Source organism: Aquarana catesbeiana, linkage group LG05, assembly GCF_042186555.1.
Source record: "Aquarana catesbeiana isolate 2022-GZ linkage group LG05, ASM4218655v1, whole genome shotgun sequence".
Taxonomy (NCBI): domain Eukaryota; kingdom Metazoa; phylum Chordata; class Amphibia; order Anura; family Ranidae; genus Aquarana; species Aquarana catesbeiana.
In genome coordinates this window covers 301,222,017-301,246,298 of record NC_133328.1, presented here as the reverse complement: position 1 = coordinate 301,246,298, position 24,282 = coordinate 301,222,017, and the positions used below count along the sequence as shown (strand labels likewise).

Sequence of the window (24,282 nt, the reverse complement as noted above, 5' to 3'; positions counted from 1 at the left end):
AAGCTCTTGTCTTTGATTTTCTGCTCTTTTTTCTGTCTTTTCTACTCTTTCCAGTAAATTCCCCAGATCCCCTCTCAGCATGTTTATATCTGTTTTTATTGAGTTTTCCAACCTCATGAATATCTCCATCATTTCTCCTTTTGTGGGGGGGTAGGCCTCAGCTGTTCTCCCCTCCGCTCTGCTCACTTCGAGCTCGCCCTCTGTAGAAAGATCCTCCCTGGAGTGATCTAGAGACTCTCCTGTTTTTTTATCAGCCCCCTTTTTTTTCCCAGTTTAGTTAGTCCCTGTTTCTCCGAGTCCGTACTCTTTGGGCTAGCTCCCTGTGCCATATATTGTTTTATCGTGCTGACCGCTGGTTTATTTTTCGGGGACTTAGGGGCACCCCCCCTTGTTAGTTTAGTTTTAGCTTTACTCATGTTGCCTTTATTTTTTGTACCTCTTATCCGCTTCCCCAGCCTTAGTTCCCTCTTCTCCCTCCGAATCAGAGGGAGGGGTAGGGGAGGGCGGGGGGGGATGTGCTGGGATAACTCCGCTGTGAGAGATAAAATCAGTTGTCTGGGGTCCCAACTTTTCTGTTCAACTGACGGGTATAAATACCGTTTGTTTATAAATTCTGACTGCAGGTTCTGTTGTTTCCCAGGATATATTTAGGTATGTTTAGATATATTTAGGTTGTCTCCTGTACTCCTGCCCCTCACAACCGTACCTCCTAGATTCCGCTCTTGAATAGGCTTACAGAATATAATTTAACCAAATATGCGCTCTTCCCGATTCGCATACCAGTTCATCGTTTCTATCTTAAACATAATCAACAGGGTCTTTAGGCTAGTACAATACTCTTCTTAGCTTTATGAGGTTTCACATGTTCACACACCGCTGTTTATTCCTCTGAGATAAGGTTATTGAGCAGATCCCCCCATAAAGTCTCTGTGTTATGCTATACACGAAAGTTGTTACCGTCTCATTTAATTACTCACATAGTATTATCATGTATTGCATCAGTGATATAGGACCAATATTGTCCTGAACCAACCTTTTACGGGGTACCTCTTTTTTCTGCCCTTCCGAGCCTTTGTCGTCTGCTCCTGTTGCTCCTAACGCCTGGGTTCCGTCCTGGTCTTCACCTTATCCACCATTTGGAGCTTCTTAGTCTACATGGGGTCTGCATGGGCTACGATGAGAAGAGCTAAGGACACTAGCACCAGCGACAACGGGGATATAGGCACAGTAAGGAAGGGAAGGAGGAGAGGGGGGGGGTCTATCGCCGCTTTACTCACACACCGTACCGCTCCGTCACTGCTACTCTCCAGCTGTTCTCATGTGTTTCTCTTAGTGGGCTTCACTGCGGCTGCACTTGTTTCCTCGCTCGACCGGCATGCCCTCTACGTGGATGCAGTGTCCCTCATTTCGTTTTCTTCATCGGGAGCCACCGGCAACCTCCACGGCTATCCTCGCATCAGCGTCTGCTTCCCGGCCAGCTGACACTCTCAGGCCCCTCCCTCCGTGACGGACGTTACGCTCTCACGTCCTCACGTCTCCCATCTCCTTGTTTTTGACCCCTTATGTAAATTTCTGACATGCTCTTCCATCCGGTCTTTGAGAGCTCTTATGGTACGGCCAACATAAAATAAATTGCAGGGGTATTTAATAACATACACAACCCCTACAGTATGACATGAAATGAAATTCTTAATAATCTGTGTTTGATTAGTTAGGGGGTTAATGAATTCCTTAACTTTCCTTGTGTTGGTTGGAACTCTCATGCAACTGTAACACCTACCACATCCATGGAAGCTTTTTAGATCCCAAAACATTTTTGGTTTCGGAGGGGGTGGTTCTACAACATTATGCACCAACCTATCACGTAGATTGAGTGCTCGTTTATAGACAATCCTTGGTTTTTCCGATAGACAATCCTTAAGGTGGATGTCTTGTTTCAACACATTCCAGTATTTGCGTATAATCTTTTCCACCTCTCTATTCTGTAAATTGTGATCCAATACTATGCAGATACCCATATCATCACTAGCTTCCCCGTTTGCGACTTTTTCAGTAATTTCAGGCAGAGCCTCACCTGCCATGAACATTAAAAAAAAAAAAAAACGATCGAACTTACCATAGCTTGCCCCACCACTAGCTCCTACCCCACCACTGGTCAAAATTTGGGGGTCCTACGACCTATGGTTCCAAAGATATGGGGCCCCTTGCACAGCCTGTCAGAAGCTATCTACAGAGTGGGCAGTTTAAATACAAGCTGGCACACTCTGTTTGCAGCAGACTGAGAGGATGAGCTCACAGTGCCTCTCCTCACTTCTTGTCAGAGGCACTGAGCTCAATGGACAGCTTGGAGTCTTGGACCAATGGTAAAGTACCATTGGCCCAGGCTGTCCAATAAAAATGCTGCAGTGGAAGCATGCCTCTCACTGCAGTGTCATAGAAGGGGCATGTGTCAAAAAGACAAATACTCTCTTCCAGCCCAGCCCTCTTAACCACAAGGAAAAAGCATGGGTTTATGGGTAAAATAATCTGTTGCTGCTAAAAAGATACTGTTTTAATCAAGCTAAATCATATATTATTATACTTTATGTTATAACATAATAATTTATTATTTATCTATTTACCGTGAAATTACTGGTTGGAAATTATAACTTCAAACTTCAGTAATTTGTCCATTAAGCCACCTGTTTGAGTACAGTTTTTGAAAATATAGTAAATTACCTTAAAAACATTTTATAATAATTATTTGTATATTACTTACTTATGGCAATTAACCCCTTGCCACCCAGGCCAATTCTGACATTTCTCTCCGACATATAAAATATATATATCTCTCAACTCCTGTCCTCAGGACCCACTAACAGGCCAGGTTTGCAAGATAACTGAAATACATCACAGGTGATATAATTTGCTGCTCAGTGATTGCAGTATTCTAGTCTGCATCTCCCCAAGGTAATACTTAAAATCTGGCCTGTTAGTGGGCCCTGAGGACAGGAGTTCAGAACAACTGCCCTAGAGAATAAAATGGTGGTTGTTGCAGCTTTTTAAGTCACACTGTATTTGCGCAGCAATTTATTAAAAGCCAGTGCCTCACCAGCCACCGACTTCACCGCACGTCCCTGAATATTACCCTGGGACCGGGAGATCTCGTATTGATAGAAAGGGTTCACCAACCCTGATTCACCTGCTAATTTTCTCCCATAGAAGTATCACAGAAAACACTCAGAGAAAGTGATAAAAAGTATCATAGTGTAGTACATTTAATATAAAAATGACAGATTTCGCACTTATATTTAAAGTGGTTGTAAACCCTGTTACACCACTTTTACCTACAGGTAAGCCTATAATAAAGCTTACCTGTAGGTTCCCGTGAATATCTCTTAAACTTGCACAGTTTAGGAGATATTCACTGTATCTGCCATGTGCCAACATCATCGGCACATGTGCACTGAAGAAACGGCCCACTCACGTTGGAGTGACGTCAACGTGGCTCCGGCCAATCACAGCGCCGGAGCCTACGAACCCGAACATAACTCTAGAAGACATGTCGCCGGTCACAGCGGTGTGTGGGGACTGCTTCGACAGCTTCGATCTGAGGTAAGTATTTCATAATGAGCTAGTATGCCATGCATACTAGCTCATTATGCCTTTGTCTTGCAGGTTTTTTTTTTTTTTTTTTTTAGAGTTTACAACCACTTTAATGGTGCTATAGTCAGCACCAACACAGACAGCCTTCAGTGCAATCCACAGTGAATTGCCAATTCTGTTTCCTGATGACGCAGAATTGCGAAATGCATTGAGGCTGCGCGTCTGCCATCGTTGACGTCACTTCCGGTCTGTCCTTGATTCCAACATCCGGCTATTGGAATGCACGCCGGCTTGGAGTGAGTGGTGTGGATTGCACTGAAGGCTGTTTGTGTCGGTGCTGACTATAGCACCATTAAGCATAAGTGTGAAATCTGTCATTTATAAACTGGCAGTTTTATATTAAATGTACTACATTATGATACTTTTTATCACTTTCTCCAGATGTGTACTGTGATACTTCTATGAGAGAAAATTAGCAGGGGAATCAGGGTTGGTGAACCCTTTCTATCAATACAGGATCTCCCGGTCCCAGGGTACTATTGGAGAAGCAGGTTATATATAGATGGTTGGTGAATGTGCATTTTATACACACGTCTGGTGGAGCACTTTAGTTGAGGATTAGTGCACTTTCATCATGGTGATTGGAACACTTTCAGGCTGGGTTCACACTAGTGCGAATTGGATGAGGGTTTCCACACACATAGCTCCCAACTGTCCCTGATTTCGAGGGATTGTCCCTGATTTGGAGCAATGTCCCTCTGTCCCTCATTCCTTCTCATTTGTCCCTCATTTTGGTCAGATCTATAGAGATGTATATAATTATGATATATTATCAAGCACATAGTAGCGCCTTACGTTTGCTGGCACCATATGAATACCTGAAATAAATAATAAATATGGATATACAAGTGAAACAAACTTTTTATCTCCTTATTTCTGTATTAGGATACCACCCTTACAAAGTCCCCCCATCTCTGCTGTATCCTTACTGTGGAGGAGTGCGGGGTGTAGCAAGATGGCGGCCATAAAACGTCACTTCCGTTACTAAATCTGACGAGTCGCCATATCTGACGGAACACCTGTGTACAGCTGTCCAAGCCAGACAGGCAGAGCCATATTTGATTCTTATTATAGGGAAACCTGTAACGAAAGAAGGAGTTGCCCTTAACAAACATGGAGGTAGCAGAATCATGGAAGACAAGAGACCAGGTAGCAACAGGATGTGACATCAGCCGGCACAGGAAGTGAGGGTCATAGTGTAAGCATCTCTCCCAGCAAGACTTCTTTCTGCATTCTGAAGATATGGGCTCCAACAGAGGACTGACAATCACCCTTACACATGGTAATGTGTTTATTAACACCTGGGAGCTCTCTCAGAGCTCTCACCACTCGCCTCATTTCACAGCTTACTTGTGACAGGAAGTATAGGATGCAGGATGCTAACAGAGAAGAAATGACTTATGTGTGTATTTTATTCGCTCTATTTATTAAAGAGGTCTTTTGTTTTACCTTAATAGGATGGTGTACAAGGTTGCAATTACATTTCTATATAGACAAGTGACAGAGATGTTTTCAAAGGTCTTGCTTTTGTTATATATCTGTATATTAAAGCAGCCCTTGCATAAGAGGGACCTATTAGGACCCCCCCCACCTCAGCTTAAAAAGGGGGAGGGGTTAACTTCTTAAGATGAATTTTAAGTATGGCAATTTTACCATAGCTACATTGATCCAGCTTGTGCCATACTTCTGGGATCCCCGTGGAAGCTGGAAATCACTGTAGTAGTCATTGCTACTCCAATAATTGCCACCAGGTTGTGCCTTGATGCTTCCTGAACACAAGAGGTCTCACTTGGCATGGGCAGCATTCAGGGGGTATTTACTAAGAATGGAGCAGTTGTGCATGGCAACCAACTCCTAACTTTAATTTTTAAAGCTTAAATTGGAACTTTAGTACTGCCAGATCACTTTGGGCTGGCCCCTTTAGCAGGTATAGCTATGTAAAACATTGAAAATAAGTGCCTATACTGTGTAAAATCCAGTAATACACTGTCTCACCCTGCTCTGCACATGCTCAGTTGCTCTCCATTTTTAGGCACTGCCGAGTTTGTAGAGGCCGATCTGCTGACAGCTTTAAGCCCAGGTTCACACTGCTCCGATTTGAAAGTCACGTAACTTCCAATCCGACTTTGCCCTGCAACTTCAGTCCGACTTAATGTGACTTTTCACACTCATTGACATATCATAGTCGGACCAAAGTTGTGCAGGAACCTTTTCTAAAGTTGGAGCAACTTGTGTCAGATCAGTAAACCCCCCCCTATCGTTTTCAGTAAAGGAAGCTGCCATATTTGCCTCTGTTTAAGCTACAGCTGCCATGATGCTGCTGCACATGTGATCAGTTATGACACCAGCCATTGGATGGTTTGACAGTGTGGTTGAGAGCACAATCAGTGTGCCGGAAATTAAACTGTTTTACGGATGGGTTTACTTCTGCTTTAAGACTGCTCACATAGGGAAACATTTAATTTGATATGTCATGCGACTTGTGCTCTTACAAATGGGATCCCATGCCACACCAGTGTGAATCAGGCCTAAAGCAGAATTCAACACTCCTATCCTTTACAGCCAAGGAAGCTGCTTCTGCTTGATCTGCAACTGCCATGGCGCCACACATGTGACCAGTTATGACACTAAACGTTTGATGGTTTGACAGTTTGATTAACCACTTCAGCTCCGGAAGGATTTACCTCTTTTCTGAGCAAGCCCTTTTTTGCGATACGGCACTGCGTCGCTTTAACTGACAATTGCGTGGTCGTGCGACGTTGTACACAAACAAAATTGATGTCCTTTTTTTCCCCCACAAATAGAGATTTCTTTTGGTGGTATTTGATCACCTCTGCGTTTTTTTTTTTTTTTTTTTTTTTTTGCGTTATAAAGAAAAAAAGAGCAACAATTTTGAAAAAAAAGCAATAGTTTTTACTTTTTGCTGTAACAAATATCCCAAAAAAATATATAAAAACTAATTTCTTTCTCAGTTTAGCCCAATATGTATTCTTCTACATATTTTTGGTAAAAGAAAATCGCAATAAGCGTATATTGATTGGTTTGTGCAAAAGTTATCGCGTCTACAAAATAGGGGATAGATTTATGGCATTTTTATAATTTTTTTTTTTTTTTATTAGTAATGGTGGCGATCTGCATTTTTTATTGTGACTGCGACATTGCGGCGGACAGATCGGACACTTTTGACACTATTTTTGGACCATTGACATTAATACAGCGATCAGTGCTATAAAAATGCACTGATTACTGTGTAAATGTCAGGGAAGGGTTTAAACACTAGGGGGCGATCAAGGGGTTAACGGTGTTCCCTCAGTGTGTTTTAACTGTAGGGGGGGATGGGCTCACTAGAACATGACAGAGATCATTGCTCCCGATCACTGGGAGCAGTAGATCCCCGTCATGTTGCTAGGCAGATCGGGGGAAATGCCTTGTTTACATCTCCCCGTTATGCCTCTCCGTGCCACGATCGTGGGCCACCGGCAGACATTGAGTCCGCGGGCACGCTCCGACGGCGGGAGCGTGCCCACTAGCAGCCGATGACAGAGTGACGTAGGGGTACATGGTTTTGCGCACCTGTGCAATTCTGCAGGCGTGAGCCAGTCGGCAAGTGTTTAAGAAAACAAGCAAATGTGACAGTAAGCAATCCCGGCATTCCAGGAATAAAACTGTTTTTTTTTAAACCGGTAAATCGATGGGTTTAGTTCCGCTTTATGATTTACTGCTGTTCAGGGGCTCTGGGCTTCAGCAAAATGGCAGCCTTCAGCCAGAAGAAACAGGAACAATGCTGGTGGCAATTTATAGCACACACTAATTTTGGTAGCATAATTATTAACATGGAATGTATGTTCCTTGCTAAAGAACATTATTATTTATCAAGTTGTTATGGGTAAAGTTACGCTTTGACGGAACAAGCTGAAGATGGAAGCTGTTTGGTTACCATGAACGACTGCTATAGATTCGGTCTGTTCCAGTTTTAGTAAATTCCTACCTTTGCATCTTCTCAATGAATGCAAAAAGTTTTCTGATTGAATGAGGTGGAGTTATGATAGCCAATTGGTCCAATCAGAGAACACTTTGTATTTGGTGAAAATGCAAAGCGTTCTCTAAATGATGCCCGTGCCGAGTGAGATGCCTACTGTGTTTAGTAAGCAGCAGGGCAGCCACTCAGCATGGGATCCAGAAGCTAGTGGAGATTGCTGTATTAGTGATGTCCACTACAGTCATTTCCAGCTTCCACGGGGATACCACAAGTATGGCACCTACATACTTACATTGGTCGGACCAATGTGACTAGGTAAAAATCGCCTTACCTAGAATTCAGCTTTCAGTAGGACCCTCAGTAGTTAGGCCCCTTTTCAGTCAGTTTTGACGGCGGACCTGAACGGGCGCACCATGTTAGCCTATGGAGCGACGGATGTCAGCGGAGACATGTCCGCTGACATCCGACCCCGTCCAATCCGCTAAAAGCAGACGGATGGCCCTACGTCCAGATCCAGCACTATTGGATCGGGTGAGATCTGACGAAAACGGACATGCTGTCCGTTTTCATCCGATCCCTCCATAGGCAGCAGCGGCGCCTGACAAGCCCCTCCCCGTTCAGTGAGCAGAGAGGGACCTGTCATCCGCCGGCTCAGCGGAGATCAACGGACTGATCTCCCACTGAGCCGGCGGACCGAGCCGGGCTCCGTGAAAACGGAGTCCGCCTCGTGTGAATGAGGCCTTACTCTTCATTACCACGTCATTTTTGCTGTGATAATTTGACTAACAATTGCACAGTTATCTAACACTATACTCAAATAAATTTTATATAATGTTTTTTCAGCCCTCAATGAGGGCTTGCAAGCTGGGCTGCCTGAGAGTGAGGGGGGGGGTTGTCGGGATCTGTTCTCCCAGTGATCGCCCTGGTGGAAGAGAGCATGGAGGAAGAAGAGAGCCACGGGGTCACCGAGCGGTATAGCACGCTGTTACAGCTTACATGAAATTGCCTCCGCTCTGCTCGCCGTCACACACAGCCCCGCCTCCTCCTAACCCCGCGTCTGTGATAGACAGAATGCGGGTCCAATGCTGGGATGTGTTCTGTCTATCACAGTCGCTGGGTTAGGAGGAGGCGGGGCTGTGTGTGACGGTGAGCAGAGTGGAGGCAATTTCATTTAAGCTGTTACAGCGTGCTATTTGCACTCTGTGATCCTGTGGTTCTCCTCTTCCTCCGCCCTGGCTAGGCTGCAATGTTGGGCACGGTGAGTCTGCAATTTTGGGCGCGGTGAGTCTGCAATTTTGGGCGCGGTGAGGCTGCAATGGTGGGCACAGGTCAAAGTTGTTGTTGTTGTTAATATTTATTTTTGTAACTTAATTCTGCATAAAACATTTGTCATTTCATGAGATAATTTATGAGGGCATGATTAGGGGCAGAATTAGGGGTGGGGCAAGGTAGAGGTTGGGCGGGGCAACTGGTGGTGAGTAACCCTTGAGGCCTGGCTAGTAGCTCAGGACTTGCAATTTTGAGCTCTGTTTTTATAACAGGTAACCCTTTCATTGGTGGTATTTAACCACTTCGCATCCAGGCCAATTCTGACAATTCGCTCCTACATGTCAAAAATCATAATTTCTTTGCTATAAAATTACATAGAACCCCCAAACATATATGTTTTTTTAGCAGAGACCCTAGAGAATACAATGGTGGTCATTGCAACTTTTTATCTTGCACGGTATTTGCGCAGCAATTTTTCAAACGCGTTTTTTAAAAAAAAAAAAACAGTTTCATGCTTTAACAAAAAACAAAACAGCAAAGTTAGCCAAATGTTTTTGCATTGTGTGAAAGATGAAGTTACGCCGAGTAAATAGATACCTAACATGTCACGCTTCAAAATTGCACACACTCGTGGAATGGCGCCAAACTTTGGTACTTAAAAATCCCCATAGGCGACGCTTTAAAATTTTTTACTGTTTACATGTTTTGAGTTACAGAGGAGGTCTAGGGCCAAAATTATTGCTCTCGCTCTAACGTTCGCGGCGATACCTCACATGTGTGGTTTGAACACCGTTTTCATATGTGGGCGGGACTTACGGATGCGTTCGCTTCTGCGTGCGAGCTCACGGGGACAGCAGCGCTTTAAAAATTTTTTTTTTTTATTGTTAATTTTACTTAAAATTTTTTATTTTGACACTTTTTAAAATTTTTTTTTTATTTGATCACTTTTATTCCTATTACAAGGAATGTAAACATCCCTTGTAATAGGAATATGACATGATCGGTCTTCTTTACAGTGAGATATGGGGTCAATAAGACCCCACATCTCACCTCCTAGGCTGGGAAGCCTAAAATCAAAAAAAAAAAAAAAAAAAAAAAAAAGATCACCGCTTCCCAGCCGAAGTGGCGCCGTTTTTTTGAATGCAGAGGCCGGGCGTGACGTCATAACATCGCGCCCGGCCTCCGAACGATCATAGAGACTCCGGTGACCATCTGGTCCGCCGGAAATCTCTATGATCTACATCCGGCGCCGGCGGATCCGCTCTCCGACTCACCGATCGCTGAGGTGAGTCGATAGAAGCACCGGAGGACGGCGGGAGGGGGGACGCGTCCCCTCTCTCCGCCCGTAAGAACGATCAAGCGGCGGAACAGCCGCTATGATCGTTCTTATGGTGTACGGAATCGCCGGCTGAAAATGCCGGTATCTGAATGATGTCGGTAGCCTCAGGCATCATTCAGATATAACCCCCGAAAGTCGAGGCCATCCTATGATGGCCTCCGGATGTCAAGAGGAGCTTCACCCAAAAGGGGACTTTCCACTCCTCCCCCACTCTTTAGGAAATGGCACTTTTTTTATGGGAGGTTTGACAGATATCTACTCCCACTTCCACTTGTGTTGCTTAGGCGATCTGAGCAGAAGTTCTCCTCTCCTGCCCTCACTCCCTGCATTCTTCTGGGACACGTCACAGGTCCCAGAAGACTGCGGGACCATTCACAAAGTGCAGTGAGGCTCAAGCATGCGCAGTGGACAGCCGGCTGTGAAGCCGCAAGTTGAATAATGCCTTTGCTATAGGTGTAGGCCATTTATGTACCACTAGCCTGACTGGAAAACTTGTAGGACATTGCTAAGAGATGCCTAGCTGTTACTGCTCACCTTCACCATCACAGGAGCTATCTCTCAAACGCTAAGCTCAGAACTACTGCATCAGGGGAGAGAGAGAGCATGTGAGGGGGGTTTGAATTGGAGAAAGAGCTCATTGCATTGAGATAGTGAAGGTAAACCGTAACGGCTAGGCTTCTCTCAGCAATGTCTTAGAAGCATTCTATTCAGGCTTCATGGAGTATGCAAATTGCCTACAGCTATAGCAAGGGCATTATTCTACTTGGTAAAGCTACACAGCATGTTTTTATTTACAGACGTCCCTTTATATGCATAGGCAGTTTTTAGTAAAGGTGAATCGTACCATTAAACTGGATGATCAGTTGGGCTTTAGGGCCCACTCCCCGTGATTTTTGTTTTCAAGTATGCCCCTTCTGCAGTATTTAAACGAACAGAGATTGCCAAGCTCAACCCATCTTTTCCACACTTTATTCAGGATAAAAGAACACTGTTTTCAGAGTATATGGCACGTTAATCAATTTTAATTTTTCATTTTAATTTTAAAGCAAGGGAAAAAATTAGGGTTTTTTACCGGGGAGTACAAGTACTGATACTTTCGGTCAAGTACTCGGCAGTACCGATACCTTTGCAGTGCGATTTGAGCCCATACAAAATGAATAGGCTAAAATCGCACTGCAAAGAATTGCATGCAATTTGAATAAGAATGCGATGCAATTCCTATCCGAATCGCATGCTTTTCCTGCACCGCTCTTGTGTGAACCCAGGCTGAAGTCACTATGACAAGCCTGGGTTCACACAGGAGCGGTGGGGGAAACCGCATGTGAGTCGTACAGGAATCACACCACATTCCTGTGCAAATTGCATGCAATTCTTTGCAGTGTGATTTGAGCCCATTCATTTTGTATGAGCTTAAATCGCATAGCAAAGGTATCGGTTTCAGGTATCGGAGAATCTGCATGAGTAGTCATGCAAATGTTCATTATCGGTACCGGTATTGGTACAACCCTAGAAAAAAGAATGTATCTACTGGTAGTGGTAGTTGTATTAAGCCTGCTCTCCAACCAGTGAACCCCCCCCCCCACTCAAATAATACTTTTAGCTAATCACTGCAATGGTGCAATTATGTCAGGGTGGTGACATGACTGGTAGGCAGGAGGCCTGGACCACTGCGCTTCCTCACTAGCAGAAGAGAGAAGAGACTCAGGCGAAGAGCGCAGTGGAGTCCAACACAAGTGGCTTTCTGTACTTTTTAAAATAATTGTGAATGGCGGGCAGAGGGGTAGAAAAGTAGGGTTGGGACTGTCAGTTTAAAGCAACTATATACAGTTGTGCTCATAAGTTTACATACCCTGGCAGAATTTATGATTTCTTGACCATTTTTCAGAGAATATGAATAACACAAAAACTTTTCTTTCACTCGTGGTTAGTGTTTGGCTGAAGCCATTTATTATCAAGCAACTGTGTTTACTCTTTTTAAATCATAATGACAACATAAACTGCCCAAATGACCCTGATCAAAAGTTTACATACCCTGGTAATTTTGGCCTGATAACATACACACACGTTGACAAAAAGGGGTTTGAATGGCTATTAAAGGTAACCATCCTCACATGTGATCTGTTTGCTTGTAATTAGTGTGTGTGTATAAAATGTCAATGAGTTTCTGGACTCCTGACAGACCCTTGCATCTTTCATCCAGTTCTGCACTGACGTTTCTGGATTTTGAGTCATGGGGAAAGCAAAAGAATTGTCAAAGGATCTGCGGGAAAAGGTAGTTGAACTGTATAAAACAGGAAAGGGATATAAAAATATATCCAAGGAATTGAGAATGCCAGTCAGCAATGTTCAAACTCTAATCAAGAAGTGGAAAATGAGGGGTTCTGTTGAAACCAAACCACGGTCAGGTAGACCAACTAAAATTTCAGCCACAACTGCCAGGAAAATTGTTCAGGATGAAAAGAATAACCTACAAATGACTTCAGGTGAAATACAGGACTCTCTGAAAACCTGTGGTGTGGCTGTTTCAAGATGCACAATAAGGAGGCACTTGAAGAAAGATGGGCTGCATGGTCGAGTCGCCAGAAGAAAGCCATTACTATGCAAATGCCACAAAGTATCCCACTTACAGTACGCCAAACAGCACAGAGACAAGCCTCAAACCTTCTCGCACAAAGTAATTTGGAGTGATGAGACCAAAATTGAAGCTTTTGGCTACAACCATAAGCACTATATTTGGAGAGGAGTCAACAAGGCCTATGATGAAAGGTACACCATTCCTACTGTGAAACACGGAGGTGGATCACTGATCTTTTGGGGATGTGTGAGCTACAAAGGGCACAGGAAATTTGGTCGAAATTGATGGCAAGATGAATGCAGTATGTTATCAAAAAATACTGGAGGAACATTTGCATTCATCAGCCAGGAAGCTGTGCATGGGTCATACTTGGACATTCCAAGATGACAATGATCCAAAACACAAGGCCAAGTCGACCTGTCATTGGCTACAGCAGAATAAAGTGAAGGTTCTGGAGTAGCCATCTCAGTCTCCGGACCTCAAAATCATTGAGCCACTCTTGGGGGGGATCTCAAACCTGCAGTTCATGCAAGACAGCCCAAGAATTTACAGGAACTGGAGGCTTTTTGCCAAGAAGAATGGGCAGCTTTACCATCTGAGAAGATAAAGAGCCTCATCCACAAATACCACAAAAGACATTAAACTGTCATAAAGGGGGCAATGCACTGTATTAAGAACTGGGGTATGTAAACTTTTGATCAGGGTAATTTGGCTAGTTTCTGTTGTCATTAAAGAGTAAACACAGTTGATTGATAATAAATGGCTTCAGCCAAACACTAAAAATGAGCGAAAGAAATGTTTTTGTGTCATCATTCATATTCTCTGAAAAATGGCCAAGGAATCATAAATTCTGCCAGGGTATGTAAACTTATGAGCACATCTGTATATTCCAGGTGCATACAAAGAAAAGATGATCAAAGGCTTCCAGTTTTTTTTCATTACTATGCAGCCACATCCCCTGGCAGCATGCTGCAGAGAAGGACCCTTGCTCTCTGTGTGGTCTCATTGCAAGGGTCCAATGTGCCCTCTGCTGAGTCACAGCTAAAGCTCTTCAATTAGCAGAAAGCATGAGCTATGTGGAATGAATCAATTGTGATAAGGAATATTTCATATAGTTTTCATCTCAGACCCAGTTGAAGCTGAGTCTGAAAGTAATAGTGTAATAGTGATAGCAAATGTTTGTGTTATAGGAAGTGAGAAGCACAAACTGCAGGTGGTGACCCAAGAAGAACACGACGATGATCCAACTCTTCAAGACTTGGCATTGATTGTGGAGAAAGTCACTGGTGTACCCCTTGCCTCACAGAGACTCATTTACAAAGGTAACATTGTATATTTGTTTTTCAGGTACTAACGTGTAGCTTAGTAAACAATTAACAGTGGCAAACCTATAGGGGTTGCTTGGAATAAAATCAAACCTAGACCTGGTGCTGGATGGAATCTGTGCAGACCCAAACATCTACCAGCCAGGGGTTTTGGAGGCTCCACATTGCTTTGTATGTAAGTGTACATCACTTAAATTAGGTTTGTCAGAAACAATACTATGCACATGAATGATACATAAGATATCTGAATACGGATTAAATCACATCATCACATGACAACTGACTCTCTTTCAAGTTTTTATATAACTGCCCATATATGTTACAATCTGCATGTAGTATCTCTACCATCTTATTTAGATTTACCAAAATCTAAAAAATTGGACAAATTTGATCTAAGGCTGTTCCTCTTCCAGAGAAGTTGCTCTGATTAACCTCTCTGGAACCAGCTTGTTGGAAAATTTTCCTATGATCAGTGCTACAGCATTGATCAGTGTATTCTGATAGTGGAGAAGTCCTCGCTGTCTGTGAATATAATAGCACAGCTGGGAGGATTCCTCCATCCGCCCCACTTGTGTGGATGGGAGAATCTATTCAGTTGATCCATGGATGGTCAGCCTAAGGCTGTGACTACATTGGTGATTAAGTCTCTCTGCTACTAAGAAACTCAACTACTTTTTGGCAGTTGCCTCATGTGCAGCACCCTGAAATGACTGTGCTGCTAATGAGATGACTGCCAGTGAGTAGGTAAATCTCTCCGTAGCATATAGATTGAATTTCTAGCCCTGGCATATATATGTATTTTTTTTTCAGTTTTATATTTAATTTTATGCTTTTGACTGCTACTACCCCTTACCCTCAAAGTTAATGATCTATTCATGACATCCAACAAGATGAGTGTTCTCTTTTTGGGAGTATTTAGATTACAAAGTAGGAACAAAATGTTACCATAATTTAGTACTACAAGTACACTACACAGTAAAAGATAACACACCGTTATGGCTATGTGCAGTGTCAAGCTTCTCTGATGTTTTATTGTGTTTTTTTTTATCTAGGAAAATCCCTTAAAGAGATGGAACAGACTTTACAAGCCCTAGGTGTACAGAATGGTTGTAAAATAATGCTGATTGGGAAGAAGGTAATATTTGAACAGATTCCTTTTTAAATGGCAAAATTTATATATATATTTTCAGATTTTAAAAAGTCATCACTGTACACATAAATATGGTGATAAAATGTATGGAGATAATGTTAGTGTGCTATTGTAAACACTGAAGGTTCTGTTTTTAGCAGGTGTTCACTTTTCTATTGTACAGGACGCCAAGGATATGTCCTGGTTGGCAGGTATATTTCCCCACTGTTTCGGTTGTGGTCCCTTCACAGGGGATGAATTGTGTGCAATTTGAATACTCAGGGGTTCTCCCTCATGCAGGGTGAGGGGTTCCAGGGTAGTCTGCTTGGAGAGAACTGATTTACAGGGCTCTCGGGATTGGTAAGTTCTCATCTGAGACCCAGAATTAAGATGTTCAGAGAAACTTTTGTATGGGGAAAAAACTCCATACCCTGATTACAGGGACTTTGGTCCTGAAGAGATTAAGCCGCCTGCAAGAGAGGAATAAAGAGGAACGGGAACCTGTGAACAGCAGTCTGTGAGGTGTTGAGAGAGCAGGACACAAACTTGTGAGAATTGTGGACTGGTTTTCTTGCTGAGATACTGCTGCTGAGCTCCAGTGGCCCCTGTTTGGACCCAAAAGTAGATGGGAACCTTAATCCCTGGTGTGGGACTTGTTTATACTGGAAGTGAGCTGAGTTTTTATTTTGTGTGTCTGAAGTGTGGACTACTTTGGTTTTGCACTTATACACTAAAAAAAGCTGTTTTTTGTTTTCTTTTAAAAAAATGTCTGGCTGGTGATCCAGGGCTCCCCCATATCACACTCTGTTTTTTTATATACTATACATCTCTTCATTTATCTACTACTGCTTTTTTTTTATCTCCCTTATTTCCCATTTGCTGCAATTAATCTTTTTCACTGTGTATAACATTTGTTATGTTACATGATTACCAGACCACTGTTCCTAAGTTTTACTGGCAGTCTACTGACTGGAATGGTATCAGCGGTTTGGAGAAAAGCCAATGTAGCACCAATATTTAAAAAGGGCCCAAAATGCATCCCTGGGCATTACAGACCAGTTAGCCTAACATCAATAGTATGCAAGCTCTTGGAGGGGATGATAAGGAACTATATACAAGATCTTGGTAATGAAAACTGTATCATTAGCAGTAATCAGCATGGATTCATGAAGAATCGTTCTTGCCAAACCAATCTATTAACCTTCTATAAGGAAGTAAGTTGCCATCTAGATAAAGGAAGGTCCGTAGATGAGGTGTATCTGGATTTTGCAAAAGCATTTGACACAGTTCCCCATAAACATTTACTGTACAAAATAAGGTCCACTGGCTACAAGGGCGAGTTCAGAGGGTGGTGATAAATGGGGAATACTCTGAATGGTCAGGGGTGGGTAGTGGGGTCCCCCAGGGTTCTGTGCTGGGACCAATCCTATTTAATTTATTCATAAATGACCTGGAGGATGAGGTAAACAGTTCAATCTCTGTATTTGTGGACAATACTAAGCTAAGCAGGGCAATAACTTCTCTGCAGGTTGTGGAAACCTTGCAAGAAGATCTGAACAAATTAATGGGGTGGGCAACTACATGGCAAATGAGGTTTAATGTAGAAAAATGTAAAATAATGCATTTGGATGTCAAAAATATGAAGGCAATTTACTCACTAGGGGGTGAACCTCTGGGGGAATCCTAGGATGGAAAAGGACCTGGGGGTCCTAGTAGATGATAGGCTCAGCAATGGCATGCAATGCCAAGCTGCTGTTAGCAAAGCAAACAGAATATTGGAATGCATTAAAAAAGGGATTAACTCCAGAGATAAAGTGATCATTCTCCCACTCTAAAAGTCTCTAATCCAGGTGCGGCCGGATCATGCTGTCCAGTTCTGGGCACCAGTCCTCAGGAAGGATGTACTGGAAATGGAGCGAGTACAAAGAAGGGCAACAAAACTAATAAAGGGTCTGGAGGATATTAGTTATGAAGAAAGGTTGTGAGCACTGAACTTGTTCTTTCTGGAGAAGAGATGCTTGAGAGGGGATATGATTTCAATTTACAAATAACGTATTGGTGACCCCACAATAGGGATACAACTTTTTTGTGGAAGGGAGATTAACAAGACACGTGGCCACTCATTAAAATTAGAAGAAAAGAGGTTTAACCATAAACTACAAAACTGGTTCTTTACTGTAAGAGCGGCCAGGATGTGGAATTCCCTTCCACAGGCGGTGGTCTCAGTGGGGGGCATCGATAGTTTAAAAAAACTATTAGATAAGCACCTGACCAACCGAAACATACAGGGATATACAATGTAATACTACTTATAATCGCACACATAGGTTGGACTTGTGTCTCTTTTCAACCTTAACTACTATGTAACTATGATGTTACTGTCATACATATTATACCTTTTTAATTTAACAGAACTGCCCAGAAGAGGAGTCAGAATTAAAGAAGCTGAAAGATTTGGAAAAATCAGTTGAACAAATAGCAAGTAAATTGGAAGATGTTAACAAAGAGCTCTCGGGAATACAGAAGGTACAATCTGTGCATTTGTTGGTTTATATTAATTTCAATGTTGTTAGTCCTGTGAAGCTGATCTTTTATTACAGCCTTCATACTCTGCCCTGTATAGAGTTAAAGCAGAACTTTACTTATAACAACTTGATAAAAAAAATATATTATTTAGAATGGAATATACATTCCACAATAATTATGCAACCAAAATTGGTGTGTGCTGTAAATTTGTCTCCAGGATTGCTCCTGTTTCTTCTTGCTGGAGGCTGCCATTTTGTTGAAGCCCAGAGCAGTCACTTCCTTATTGAGAACTTTCCCCTTCTCCTTGGTCTCAAAAAAACTATATGCCACATTCTGTAATTAAAATGTGTGCATTTCCAGCCTTGATTGCATGTCTTGGCTCTGCTAAAGAGGAAGGCTGCAGTAGCTGACGGTGCTCAAGTTCACAGCTGACAATTCCTAAGGCAGGGACAAAGGAGACAATATCAGGGAGATAAGACAAGACACTATCCTTGTAAGTTTAACTCTTTGGTGTTGACTTACTAAAACTGGAGAGTCAAAATCTGGTGCAGCTCTGCATAGAAATCAATCAGCTTCCAGGATATTTTGTCAAAGCTTAATTGAAAAAGCTGAAGTTAGAAGCTGATTGGCTACCATGCTCAGCTGCCTCAGATTTTGCACACTCCAGTATTAGTAAATCGAATCCTTTCTCCCTGGCAACAGAGTTTGTCCTGTCACCTCTCCTGCTTTTCTTTTCTCCCTCCCTAATCTGTGTTCCCTCAGCACAGTCTGTGATATTTATGTTGCTTCCTTCCCCTTAATAGAAGCAGTTTGGCACTGATTATTGGCATGGTGCCAAGAATACAGGACGACTGAGGCTGCGCAGAGCATAATGAGACAGTGACTTTCTATTTTAAAAATTTGACATGGCTATATCTGCAAAAGGGGCCAAACTGAAGTGATCTATCCGGACTTCATTTTGACTTCATAAGGCCAGTTAAGTTCCTCCACCCCAAACGCGCATATCCGTGTCTTTATGGGCCTTGCTTTGTGCACTGGTCCAAATCATTTGGTGGAGGGGGGATTATGATGTGGGGTTGTTTTTCAGGGGTTGGGGCTGGCCCCTTAGTTCCAGTGAAAGAAACTCTTAAGGTGTCAGCATACCAAGACATTTTGGACAATTTCATGCTTCCAACATTGTGGAAACAATTTGGGGATGGCCCATTCCTGTTCCAACATGACTGAGCACCAGTGCACAAAGCAAGGTCCATAAGGACATGGATGAGCAAGTTTGGGGTGGGGGAACTTGACTGGCCTGCACAAAGTCCTGTCCTCAACCCAATAAAACACCTTTAGGATGAATTAGAGCGGAGACTGCAAGCCAGACCTTCTCATCCGCGATTAGTTCACCACGGTGTCTGCTGGACCGTCGCTGAGGACATCTATGACGAAACGCGTACGACGGCGCCACGCACGCTACGTCACTTCCGGGTACTCGAGCTGGTGGAATGCAGTTGGAGCGCAGCGGACCGCTGCTGACCCCATCTCGGGTTCATTTTTACTTTCATTTTTAGATCCTGTGTTACAGCCTGCTTACCGCTGTCTAGAAGCTGGCTGCATACTTTTATGACTTTTGGAATGTGTTTTTTTTTTGTTGATTTTATCCGCTTTTTGCAATAAACCAACATACCTCTACTTTACTACACTATGGGAGTTTATTTTTTTTCTCCCTTGAGGAGTTTAAGAAGGATAACGCCCAATCCACCTGGAGTCAGAGGATTTCCTTGGAAACAGTCACAGCAGACACCGTGGTGAACTAATCGCATTGATTATATCTACATACCTATTGCCCCTGTTGGGTTGATTGGACCCGGTGAGTGGGGACCCTTGAGGGGGAGCACAAAAGTCACCTGAAGATTTTGCGAGCACTCAAGTCACCTATAGGCTTCTGCTATATACCTGAGCATTATCAGACTTACACTTTATATGAACTGTTATCTATTCATCTACATAAGGACTGATCCCTTATCATGTATACGGGCGTATGTATGCCTTTTTAAGTATGGTATAACTCTTTCGGACTGTGCTATATGCCCATAATCTGGTTATTATACCTGTGACCTTCTGATACATTTTTCTTGGATGAGTTCCACTTGTTATATTATATTTTATGGTTTATTTTTCATTTTTGATAGCTGGATGCAATATTATCAGGATATCACTTATATTTGTTGCACCGTGTGTATCACTTATCACGTATTCGTGGTGTTAGGATGTACATGCCACTGATTTATTTTACAGGTTTGCACACACACAGATGTATGTTCTTTATCATCACACCTATATACACTTTACAGGAACTACCTATATAGGAGGTATTGCCATTTTAACTTAGGCTGGGGTCTCAGGAGATCTATGCCAGTGAGGCTTTGATACTTATGGTGCAGGCCTCTCACCCCCCTCCATATACTTGTGGGCCCTTGGCTAGTAGGTAGCGCTATACACCCCATATTTTTACCTGTTAGTAGTAGGTAAATGCCCCATGTGTTCACTCTACCCTTTTAGAATAATGGGTTTAGACCAGGCACATACTGCATTTTAGTGTTCCAGGGTGCATGGTTGTCCCCATGTAAGTCAGCCAGATCTCTGTCCTCTCTTGGGCATACTAATTTGTCTGATATATTGGGATGTGGTGTCATTCACTGTTTTCAATGGCATATGTTTTAGTTCTCTATCTGTAGTCTGAGAACTGCATTTTCCTGTGAAGTAACTACATATCCCACAAACCCTGGGTCTTCCAGTGTAGTGCTAGTGCAGGTAACAGCTGCACAGTAATTAGACCTGACAGATACAAGCAGGAAGAGTATTCAGACACACAGAAATATCACAATGCAGCCAGAAGATTTTTTTTTTAATTTATTATATTGGCACTCCCATATTTGTGATGCAACACACCTAAATGCAGCTAAGCACATTTACAAACCACAACTATCTGCAAGAAATATTTCAGCTTTTTCAAGTGCAGATTACTGGTGTTTAGCTGCTATCCGATTAAACATTTGTGTGAATGTAGCCTAAATGATTCTTAGGATACCTATCCATATTTATTGGTTATAACCCCACAAACAAACACAGTAAACCTGCTATATTTCTTCAGTAAACCTGTTATGAGCAAAATGTTGACTCCTGAAATTTCCAGTTGCCTGGCTGTTGTGATGACCCACTGGATTCATTACTTTATATTAAAAGTTTGTAGATTAAGTCAGAAGTCCTCATCTGAACTCGTCTTCTCCTGGGTTAGTATCTCATAACACAAGTTAAATGATCAGCATGGCAGCCAGGGTGCAAGCATTTTCAGGAGTAGTCTGCAGTTGCCGTCTCTATATTTCCCTTATTACACAGTTACATTTAAATGAAGGAACCTTTGTACTTCGCATTAGCCAATGTTTACTTTCTAAGGTTGTACGCTTATTTCATCTTTTTAAAACATTTTACTATACAGGGGTTTCTTAGTAAGAATCTTCAAGAGGAAGCACTTGGTAAACTTGATAAAAGAATAAAGACAACCGTTGAACAATTTATGAAAGTACTGGAACAGGTTGATTCTGTGGTGAGTAAAGATATTACTAAGATGTACTTTAATGGTGGGAAGACTATGATGAGGGCTCTATATACTGGTGGAACAGATTGATTCTATGGGAAATATAGACATTCCTAATATGTATGGTGACTAAAGATATCACAAATATGTTTGGTGATGGGAACATCTATATACTGGAAGGGATTGATTCTCTGGTGAATATCATTGATATGTATGGTGAATATATCCATCACTAATAAGTGGAAGAATGTAATAGGGGCTCTGTAGCTCACTAATGCTTTTTTTTTTTTAGTTTGTCCATCTACCTTTAGGCTTTTGTTAGGATTGGCAGTAGAATGAAATGCACATGTTCACTGACTTTAAAGGATAAGTTCACCTTTGTACAAAAATCACGGGATACAGAGCACCCTAGTAATCACTATGTGGGGTATATAGGCACCTTCAGGTGATGGACACTGGTATACCCAATACAGGAAGTTCACTGCCTATATAACCCCTCCTCCTACCAGGAGTACCTCAGTTTTTTTCGCCAGTGTTTAAAGTGTTCGTCACAAGTAAAGATGTGCTCTGAGGAGCTCCACTGGAGGGATCCTTGATTTAAACAGCTTCCATAGACCGGATCCATCCAAAGTGCCACTGAGGCCAAAGTGGATGGTACCCGGGCCTCTTATATGAAGCACGAGGTTTTGCCTCTCCTTGCAGGGCTGGACCCCGGGGCCCAGAGCTTTTTGGTCTTGCTTGCATTACCTAAAGATTTTCCTGGCGGGGTGCTAATACAGGTCCAAGGGAGTGGAACCCTGATAAAAAGGGACCCGGTCCTTGAAGGTTTGCTAACACAGCCCGCCGTGATGGGTGAAGTTTGGATCTGTCTGTCACAGCAGTATCCTGCGGCGAGGATAAGGTAACTGAAGAAGTCTAGAAACTGTAAAAAGTCCATCTATGTTTTTTCTTCCATGAGTAAAATGTTGTCATGCCTTAAAGTCTCCACTAGAGGGAGTAAATGCACATACCTTGATATGTTGCTTCTCAGTCAGCTCAGTGTCCAGCTAAAACAGCATGTGTGTGATCTCAGCAGCCAGCCCCTTGTCCTACCTTCTTACGGGTCTGCACTGCCGGACCCGAATGCCATCCGCGCATGCGTGTGGACTGCTGTTAATTTTAAACAAGGGGGGTGGGTTAATGAGTGAGGGGGCGTGGCTTAGGCGCGGCGCCATGTGCGGGATGTAGCGTCCATGAGGAGCACATGGCGCAGGCGCTGGGGCGCGAGCAAGGCTCGCAACTGAGACATTTAAAACAATTTGTTTCTCAAGCAGGAGATCTCTACCTTGAATGCAACTGGAAAGATGGTGGTCTGACACACAGGACACAGGAGCGCTTGAGGCACGTAAGGAAAAGATGCATACAGGCATTTCCAGTACAGGAAATACATTTTACTCAGCACCAAGCTGAACTTTATAGCGGCATTTGTATTGCTCAGCATATAGTGCATTTACTTAGTGCCTCTGCTTTTGTGCTTAGCACTATGGCTTCCAAAAAAGACATCAGAAAGAAGGTACCAAAAATTCCACCCCCCAGGCGCTGGGAACTCCAGTCATGCCTCCACACTGTCATCCTCTCCTGAAATACCAGATGGGGCAAGCCAGGGTGAGTCATTGGAACCAATTGTTGATGCAGCTGCTTCTCCCATCTCAGCCCCTGTATACGTGACTGAAGATGCATTTTCCTCTGCCCTGCTGGGCCTAGAAGGAAGATTAGCGGCTTTAATCGCAGCCTCCAATTCCTGTTAAGATCCTCTTTTTCTTTTGCAGGTGCGGTTACTCAGCCTGCAGTTGCTGCAATCGGCATTTGTCAATCCCTAAAGGACCAGTTTAGACAGGCCCTTAAAGAGGTTCCTGTACAACAAGCCTGGGATTTGGCCGAACTACCAATCGCTTTATGTTTTGCCATAGACGCCATTAAAGATTCTATTCACCAGGCGTCCCGCCTTGCGTTTGTGCTAGTACACATGCGTAGGCTCCTGTGGTTAAAAAATTGGTCAGCCAAAGCACGCATGCAAGAAGCTCCTGACTGGGTTTCTTTTTTATGGGAATCGGCTATTTGGGGATGATTTGGACAAATACATCCAAATGATTTCTAGTGGGAAAAGTACTCTTTTGCCTGTCAAAAGAAAGAATAAACGCCCTTCATTTAAGCGGTCTCTTTCTCCTGCACCAGGGGCATCTGCCTCTAGGCAGTGGCGACGGCCTCCGCTGTCAGACTCTAGAGGAAAGCCTCAGGGTCAGGCCCAGGCACAAAAGAAGTCCTGGGGGCGGAAACCTGCAAAAGAGAATTCTAAAGCCTCATTATGAAGGGGCGCCCCCCCTCGCCAGAGTGGGGGGGAAGACTTCTGCAACACTCAGAAGTCTGGCAAGAGGAAATTCAGAACAGATGGGTCATCTCCACGGTGCCTCTAGGGTACAAACCAGAATTTCGGGAGTTTCAACTGTCTCGTTTTCTGAGGTCTAACCTTCCCAAAGATCCAGGGAAAAGGCAATCTCTGTTTTGGGCACTAGACCGATTACTGGCTCAGGGGGTGATCATACAAATCCCCACAGAAGAGCAAGGTTTGGGGTTTTATTCAAACCTCCTTACGGTACCAAAACCGAATGGAGATGTCAGACCCATTCTAGATCTAAAAAATCTAAATCAGTTCCTGAAGATCCGCTCCTTTCGCATGGAGTCGATCAGGTCAGTGGTTTCTATCCTACAAGGAGGAGAACTTCTGGTGTCTATCGACATCAGGGATGCATATCTGCATGTCCCTATATTTCCCGCTCACCAAAGGTTTCTTCAGTTCGAGATAGAACTGCAGCATTTTCAGTTTGTAGCCTTGCCCTTCAAAAGTTCTGGCCCCACCTCTAGCCAGGTTAAGGGCA

General features: G+C 43.2%; 1 protein-coding gene across 1 annotated transcript in view; it reads left to right on the top strand.

Moving 5' to 3' along the window:
* The first annotated feature begins 4,771 nt into the window (after positions 1-4,771).
* BAG1 (BAG cochaperone 1) overlaps positions 4,772-24,282 on the top strand; it is a 33,284-nt gene continuing 13,773 nt past the window's right edge. The window contains exons 1-5 of the mRNA XM_073630818.1: positions 4,772-4,927; positions 13,998-14,129; positions 15,185-15,267; positions 17,674-17,787; positions 21,269-21,376. Of these exons, the coding sequence (XP_073486919.1) occupies positions 4,888-4,927; positions 13,998-14,129; positions 15,185-15,267; positions 17,674-17,787; positions 21,269-21,376 (477 nt within the window). The 5' untranslated portion in view covers positions 4,772-4,887. The remainder of the gene's footprint in view (positions 4,928-13,997; positions 14,130-15,184; positions 15,268-17,673; positions 17,788-21,268; positions 21,377-24,282) is intronic.